The following is an 8623-nucleotide window of genomic DNA, read 5'->3' on the forward strand; positions in this document are numbered from 1 at the left end:
ATAAGACACTGCTTCAGCAGTTTCGCAATGTATACGAATGTTTCCTGAGAACCGAACAACCCGCGGACGTTTGCACCGCGATGCGTTTGTCGTCTTCTACAGCTAATGCAGAAGTCTGCACATGCACGTCCTGTTGATGGTTACACACCTGGTCGGTTCCTATGCTACAGCTCCGCTGAGAACTCTCCTTGTCGTGTCCTCCCGAGACCGAAGGTTTGCTGCGCTGCTGCTGCTGCTGCTGCAGCTGTTGTTTCAGCTTAGTGACCTGTAGTGAACACAGAGTTATAATCAGTCCACATCGTATCGACAACATGCATACTCCTGGGGCATGAGTCACACACTGGTGGATTACATGCATATCTGCGTAGTGACGACTGAACGTTCTGCCGTTCGGACGAGATGATGTTTTAGGCTATTTGTGCAAATAACACCATGTGTATTGACAGTGTATGTGTGCTACTGTGAGTGGATGGACTGAGTGGTTTTACTAGATATACAACCTCAGGGTCGCAACCACACATGGGGTCACCTGATAATAAAAAAAAATTTTCAACAAATTATTCTTTAAAAAAATTAAATTATCCTTCATCATATCATCAATTATTATTAAAATTATCAAGGGCAATTATCAATTATAAAGGGCAGTGGAGGCTTAGTGGTTAAGCAAGTGAACTGCGGTCCGGAAGGTTTCACGTTTGAGTCCACCAGCTGCCAAGTTACCACTGAGGTGCGCTGAGCAAGGCACCGTCCCCACACACTGCTCCCCGGGCGCTTGAAGCTGCCCACTGTTCACTTTGGTGATGGGTTAAAAACAGAGGTCACAGTGTGTGTGTCACAATGATAAATAATTCACTTTCACTTTCTTTTCTTCTTCTTATGATTAAAAACACTCTGTGCTATAACCGAGTTCAGATCAAACACGGCACATAAAAATATCTGAGCAGGCACATCTTGATTGACAGCTGTGGTCACGGGACTGAAAAAAAAAAAAAAAAAAAATCTCTGCACGCACCGGAAATTTAAGATGTCAAAATCGGGGCTGGGAATCATTGCACTAAGATGTGATAAAAAATCTTATCTGTGTCATTGTGACAGCCTTCATTTTCAAATATGTTTGAATTAAGATGTGAAGATACTTTGGTCAATATTTTCACATTTTGACTTAGAAAACTTAAACTGTTCAGTGAGTGATCGACGGGGTCTCGATTGTGATACATCGAAGGTAGACGCTGACCTCTAGCAGATGTTCGGTGCTGCCACACGACGCCGAGCGTTTGTGGCTACTACTGCTGCTGCTGCCGCTGCTGCTTCCTCGCCTCCCGTCGGCGTTATCTGACCACGAGTCTGGAGTCTGAGGGGGAAAAAAAGAAAATCTATATTTTAATAGCCCAGATGTACTGGCCTTAAAAAGTACCGTACAGTACAGCACATGTTTTCTTCAGCAGAGATTCTACCCTCTTGTTGTGTTTTCTTATTTTTTCCTTCCGTCAACAACCTCCCTGTGGATGTAAATATTTACTAGAAAGAATCAAACCCAATGAGTCACACTGTTGCTACAGTTTGATACGACGCTGTTGCGTCCTTTTATATTCATTATGGAACCCATCAAAATGTTTTTGATTAAGTGTTCATATAGTTGAATGACTATGCAACGAGAACCTGCTGCTAAATCAACATTTTAAACGCAGAGACGGGAAACACTGACGTGTCCAAAAAAAAAAACAAAAAAAAAAACAAAAAAAAAAAACAACATTGATGTGCAGCCCTAATGACATCACACACACAATGCACCGACTCACTCTTCACACTTTTAGAAAAGTGAGAAAAAGAGACGAGGGAAACTGAAGAACGGCGACTTGGGGAGGAGGATGTGGGCAAACCAAGCACAGCAGTGGCAGCCGCCCCAACGCTGTGAGAAGCAAAGGACGGGTGCAGTCCCAACTGCATCTGCTGTCAGGGCTGTGGTTCTGTGCAGCCATCATAACACTTTACCTAACTATTCCGGTCTGGTCTAACACTTATGAAAAAAGTTGTTCCGTTAATGATTATATAAGAATATGGTTAAAACTATTTAAATGAGGTTTGCAATTCTTACTACACATTGGATCGATCTGACCAGCCTTCGTGGTATGCATGGGAATTTTGTAATTATTACTGTAAACAAGAGTCCGTAGCTCTTTTGGTAGCGGGCCGCAGTGGTGACAAAACGTCCTTCAGTTTGAGAATGTATTTCATTCAAAAAGAACCCAGTCATATCCAACAACAAAATGTCCTTCAGTTTGACTCATTTATTTCATTCAAAAAGAATCCAGTCATATCCCTTTACTTTTTTTCATTGAAATATAATCTGACAATGTTGCAAAACAACCAGTCATTCAGACTCTGATACTAACAAAATAAAGTCTAAAAAAAAAAAAAAAAAGAAAAAAAAAAAAAAAAAAAGTAAAAAAAAAAAAAAAAAAAGTTTTATTTTGAAAATTTAATGACCCTCCAACGATCGCGATTGCTGTAAAGCACCTTACGGTCGCCGTTTTTGTCGATGTAATTAATTAGCCTTACCGACGTGTTCCATCTCTCAAACTGACCTGTGTGGCTTTATCCTTGTAGGAGAGACAGCTGTGGCCTTCTGGTTCTTTCAACCATTGTCCCTGCAGGTATGGCCCAATAATGGCGTCCAGAGACATGGCCCGTCTGATCCCAGAGCTCAGCTGCTGGTGCAGTTTCATCTTGCCGGCTGTAAATATCAGGCCAACACACATTACAAGATGGAAAAAATGTAGCCTAACCTAGCTATGTCCATTTTTGTGGTTAAAATGAAGCAAAAAAATTAACTTTTTTGGAACTCCAACTTTTGATCGCAGTAAATTCGTACAATAACAATTTCCTGAAAAAGTCTTCAAAAACAAAAGTTTCTTAAACAATGATTAAAAATGTAACCATTTGCCTTAGAATGCTTTTTTATGTCAATTTTTATGGTTAAAATTCAGAAAAAAAAGTACTTTTTTTGGTACGCCAACGTTTGATCACAGTAAAATCCTATACTCATAATTTCAGTATGTCAAAAATGACCGAATGCACTAATCTGCCTTAAAATACTTGCTTCAACTTTATTATGAATTTTATCAATTTAATTATTTTTTAAATTAATTTTAATTGTATCAATATTATTATGTATTGATCCAGAAAATAAGAAACAAAAAACAGTGGACAATGAGGGAAATTTTATGGAAATAAAAGCAATGAAATTGGATTGAAGTACTTCTCTACTCTCTTCCAATCAGATCATAAAATTATAAAATGTCTTCGAAAATAAAAAAATAAAATTTAAATATTATTCTATAGGGTGTAATGGTGACTATACACTGTGAGAATAACATCAAATCGTGTCATACACTTACATCTAATCAGTCCCCAAAGATATTATCACCTGTCTATTATACTCTATTAGTAGTAGTAAACAGTAAAGTTTTTAACTTAAACTTAAACTTATCTTTATCTTTATCTCTTATCTTTATTAGTCATAGATACAACTTATTTCATTGCTTCATAAGCAACTTTTTTTTTGCATGTCTGAACTCAGGACTTGTTATGTTTATGCCCTTATCATGTCAACACACGACTGGTTGGAGCTATAACTCAGTCCTTCTGACTGACTTGTGTATGCTAGTAGCATTTATATACATTGTGTATTTATTTATTTGTTTCTCCTATTGGGGCCAAGTGCTGAGTTCCATACCTGACTTGCCATCCCTGCGGTGTGATGGTGGAGGTTTACTGGTCAGCTGATAGGGGATTGTTGCCTTCAGGGGCCGTGGAACCACAGCACTTCCCCGGCTCTGCACAGCTCCACTTTGGCCAGACATCCTCACCAGCCTGGACTGAGGTGGGGGTGCTCCGTGAAAACTATGGAAATGAGTTACCACCACCACCTCCTCCTCCTCCTCCTCCTTCGCTGCTACTGATGATGACTACTCTCCAGTTTGATCGAGTAAAAAACAAAAACAACAATCGAGTAATCACAGAAGTAGCAGCCGCAGCGACACTTATCCTCACAGGCGAGTCGTCTTCTACGATGTGGAGTTCAAGTTTTGAATGTTGAGCTTTAAATCCCTGGACTTGTGTGCGCGAGTTAGCGGCCGAGCTTCTTTGTGAGGATGTAGTAATATTTCACCCAGTTGTCGAACAAGGAAGCGGCTGTCGTTTCCAAAAGTCACTTTAACATGAACTCCTCCGTTTGCTGCTAACACTTTGAGCTGTTTTTCATTGAATTCTTCGTCGCGACGCGTGTTTTGCTGGCCCAGTCGGCTGAGCTGAGTGGCGACCAAACTCACAGCGGCCCTCCGAGTTCGAGCCTGGACGCAAACTTACAACTCTTTCAGAAGAGACAGCAACAGCACCACGCTGCAGAGGGTTTAAAGATGTGGGGGCGGACCCAGGGACGAGGCTAACATCTGATTGGCTGTTGAAGTTAAAGCTCATTGAGCCACAACCCATCAATCTTTTACAAGTCCGAGTGAAATTTTGCTAACGCGACCCCAGCTAACTTCTCTAAAAACTTAAGTACAAGCTTTAACTTGTACTGCTGTTTAATATTAACGGCGTTTTAACCTTAATTAATATTAAGTATTCATAATTAATTAACAACAATTCATTTATTCATTCGTCATTAAACGTATGCTTGTTAAGTATGCTATATGCTAATCCGTTACCGGTTTCCTGTAAGGCGTCAGTGCTAACCTCCTTACATTGTCCCAACACTAACATTAGCATCTACGGTTACATCAGGGTGTATTTGCCAACCCTAATCTACTGGTGTTTGTATTGCTAACAGCAATTTAGGGAATATGGTTGTGACAAGTGGCCATCTTGCTGTAAGTTCATCAGTGCTAACCACAATACCACTGTTCCATGTGGAGCAATCTCATTTGAATGTGTTTGCCTATGGCATACCCAAACAGTGTTGTAACAAATTCGGAATGCAGATAAGATATTAGATTTAATTTTGTTTTCTATGGATGATTCATACAAATGCGAAAAAATGTTTTTATTAGGCTCATCGCAATTGTGCAGGAGGCCAGCAAGGCAGTACTGAGGTGTGTTGTCAGAGTGACTGATGGGTTCAAAGTAGGGGTGAGGGTTACATCAGGGGTCAGAGTGCCTTTTTTGTTTCTTATGCTAATGGGCAGTTTGACAGATGAAGTCAGTCAGGGGGCTACATGGACCACCAAGACTAGGAAGCAGGTGGACGAAAACCTGGAGATGTGGAGGTTTGCTTTGGAGCAAAGCGCAATAAAGTTCAGGAGTTTTTGTGTGTGTGTGTGTCTTCACTATCTGGGTGGACCTGGGTTGTGTGCGCATATGAAACTGTGCATCGTGTGAGATAAATGTAGATGTTCTGAGTAGGAGGGCGCACCGTTGGTAGAAAAGACGATTGTGGTCAAGATGTATTCTAAGTAGAAGGGCGTACCGATGGTAGAAAAGACGATTGTGGTCAAGATAACACAACACGAAATTCAAACCTAAAGGAGACAAATGTTATTAAAAGAAAACGTTCTCAACTGGCCCTGGTTACATAATAACCTGCTTACTTGAATTGCTCTTCAAGTTTTGATCTTTCTCATCTGGCTTCTCATTCAGAGCAACTGCACCCCGGAAACTGCTGCGAACATATATCTCCACCAGTCAGTGTCCATTTATTTACAGCCTAGCAGTTAAATGAACTGTATGTCCATTTGGAATGCGTCTCCCACATAATGGATTTCTACCCTTTATCAAAGGACCGTCAGCTGCTGTTTGTTCAGCTCTGTGTACTTGTCTCCTTTAATGAACGAACGATCCTGACCTCTGACCTCACGTAGGCAATGTCTAGCATATGTAATGAGAGACGACCTTCTGTGTACACAGTCATGTTAGAAAGGAAGCATAGTTTGATAATAAAAAAAAAAAACACCAAAGTGAAAAACTGAGTGAGTGAAAAAATGTGCACATATTTGTGTAAAAGGTGTTGTTTTCAATAGCAACCTAGTTTGTTAGCATGTTAGCATTCAGCATTCCTTTGGGTAGCAAAATCCCCGTGATCTAATTTAGCATGCAATGCTAACTCTCTCGTCAAGCCAAATGATAAACATCAACAACACGCTATCGTTACAAAAAAAAAAAGGCAGATTTATTGCAATTTACAAGACACGCTATCGTTACAAAAAAAAGGCAGATTTATTGCAATTTAAAATAGCAGCGTAAAAAAAACATTTCAATGTAACAGATAGGCGATTGCAATTTGTCTGATGCTAAATATTTTATGAATAAACAGTCTCTGCAGTGGGACACGTCATGTTTTGTGCGAAAAGAACACGGTTGAGAAACAAAGAAAAACAAAGACCAAAAATCAAACGTCACAGGCATCTACACACACACAAACACGTTTACTATTCCCCTGCTGCTCACACTCCTCTGTCAAACCAGGTGTGTGGAAAACATTCATTCTGCATAGCCACAATGCAATTAGCATTTGTATGCAATATGTATTACAAACCTTGACGACCTCGTTCAGGGTCACACCCCATATTCCGACCTCTAAACTACTGAATGCTTAATTATAGTATCATGAAGCTGGGCGTCTTCTTTTTCAAACGAAACCTCGTCTAACATGTTCCTTTTTTATATTCTATTCTGTAATATAATGAAACTAAACATTCTTTCCGTTTTCCAAAAAAAAAAAAAAATGACAGGAGAATTAGATATGCAGCACTCAAAAGGACACATACATACAGAACGAGTCTATGATTAGCTCAGATAGTTATGACTTTCAAGTTTCAACCCATTATCTTTCTCACATTTTTAAAAAAAAAAATTAACAATAACAAACCTAAGCAACACAGACGAGAAACAAATCGGTTGGACAAGACAAGAGACAGTTACTGGCATTGCACAAAAATCAAGTATTATGAAGTAGAGGCAAACGTGTGCCAGGTGTTTGTACTGCCAGAGACTGAAAACAATGAGAGGACATGAATGAGGCTGTCTCTTCAGGCAGTACTGCAGCTGATACCGTCTTCGTGTGGCAGTCTTGCACAAGGAGGAGACCATTTGTATCCTTCTCTAAAGTTCAACCCTAGTATGGAGTGCACGTTTTGTCGGTGCGTCTTTGGCGCCCACTAGCTGGGAGAGAGGGCAGGACTGTTTTCTGTGCTGATGTGTACCAGGCACTCGCTGGACTTGAGGCTAGTTAGAGATTTGCAGCTTGGTATGGAGGCCAGGGAGCCACACAAACCCATCATGGAAGGGGTGTAGTCCTTTTCTAAATGGGTGCAGCAGAAACACACAGCAAGTGTCAGGTTCTGAATTTGAAAAAAAAAAAAAAAAAAAGTTTTGAAGTGTGTGTGTAAAAACATGTACCGTGTGATTGAGGTGAAATTCAAAAATGATATAATAGCATGGTCTGCAATTGTGAGCCATGACAAAATTCCAAATGCGTGAGCTACTGTGTGAGTCTTGTAAGAATTCATCCATAAAATATGTAATATAATATATATATTTTCAACAAAGGATTATATTATAATTCTGTTATTTCCCGAACTGTCTGTCAATAAGATGATCGTGCTTTTTGAAAATATCAAAATCTAAAAGATTTTAGATTTCAACACTTCAACTTTTCTGGATGTAAAGCCGTAAATTTTCCGTAAACAAAACTCTACATTTAATGTTGAATGATTGTTGTTGTTGTTTTATTTAAACCAAACGTGAAATATCAAAGTGTATTATTGTCCTGCACAATAACGCACAACTCTAAAAAGTAAACTCCTAAACCTAGATTGTGTGTCGTTTGTGTGTATGTTCACGGTGTGATTATAGAACCAGCCTCAGCGTCTCTGTTAAAATATGAGAATGCTAAAAAAAAACCAAAAAAAAAAAAAACCAAAACACTCACCTGTGCACCATGCTGCTCCTTGTCCTCGTCCTCGTCCTCCTCCTCCTCTTCCATTTTGTTTCTCTGAGTCTGAGTCCAGGCTAACCTCCACTGAGAGCAGCTCCGTACTGGGGAAACTCCTCCTGCATGTCAACACATGCAGAAAATGATGTGAATAGAGTAGAGTAAAGTAGAGAACATGTTCCACTGTTGACTAAAAAAAAAACAACAACATGTGCAGAACTGTACTCAAAGTACTACTCTTTAAATACAGAATACAAAAAAAACCAAAATGCGAACAAAAACTTTGTTTCGCATCATGATACAAACCAGGCATAGCAAAGATGCATTACTGCCCCCCACTGGTCACATATAGAATTTCCCAGCATACTGCCCCCCACTGGTCACATATAGAATCGTCACATCCCTACTACATCGTCTAAACTACATAACAAGAAGCACACAGAGAAGCACAGTTGGACCTGCGAAACAACTTGATGTCCTCTTGTCTGTTGTACGAGTTCAGTGATGGCCACTGGTTGGCTAGGTTTTTGGACAGGTGATTGGTGTCACTTGGAATCAAACTGGTTCTGGAAACAAAAGTTCGGGCTCAAATTCAAATCAAGTCGAACACGATCTCCCCGTAACTGCAGTTCAAACACTCACAGTTGCTCCTGAAGCTCCAGGACTATGGTCTCTAGTTCCTTTTTTTCCTGC

At 40.0% G+C, this 8623-nt stretch overlaps 2 protein-coding genes across 2 annotated transcripts in view; both read right to left on the minus strand.

Annotated features, from left to right (window-relative positions):
* The window catches only part of LOC103381614 (protein FAM117A-like), a 30179-nt gene extending 25598 nt beyond the window's left edge, over positions 1–4581 (minus strand). Inside the window, exons 1-4 of the mRNA XM_008314049.3 lie at positions 3737–4581; positions 2586–2734; positions 1235–1351; positions 149–265 (exon numbers count right to left, since the gene is read on the minus strand). Coding sequence (XP_008312271.1) covers positions 149–265; positions 1235–1351; positions 2586–2734; positions 3737–3863 — 510 coding nt within the window. The 5' untranslated portion in view covers positions 3864–4581. The remainder of the gene's footprint in view (positions 1–148; positions 266–1234; positions 1352–2585; positions 2735–3736) is intronic.
* Positions 4582–6197: 1616 nt separating this feature from the next.
* LOC103381601 (RUN domain-containing protein 3A-like) overlaps positions 6198–8623 on the minus strand; it is an 8641-nt gene continuing 6215 nt past the window's right edge. The window contains 4 exon segments of the mRNA XM_025057985.1: positions 6198–7297; positions 7928–8049; positions 8389–8496; positions 8573–8623. The exon segment at positions 8573–8623 is cut by the window's right edge and continues 31 nt beyond it. Of these exon segments, the coding sequence (XP_024913753.1) occupies positions 7155–7297; positions 7928–8049; positions 8389–8496; positions 8573–8623 (424 nt within the window). The 3' untranslated portion in view covers positions 6198–7154.

This window comes from Cynoglossus semilaevis, chromosome 8 (genome assembly GCF_000523025.1).
Source record: "Cynoglossus semilaevis isolate Cse_v1.0 chromosome 8, Cse_v1.0, whole genome shotgun sequence".
NCBI classification, from domain to species: Eukaryota; Metazoa; Chordata; class Actinopteri; order Pleuronectiformes; family Cynoglossidae; genus Cynoglossus; species Cynoglossus semilaevis.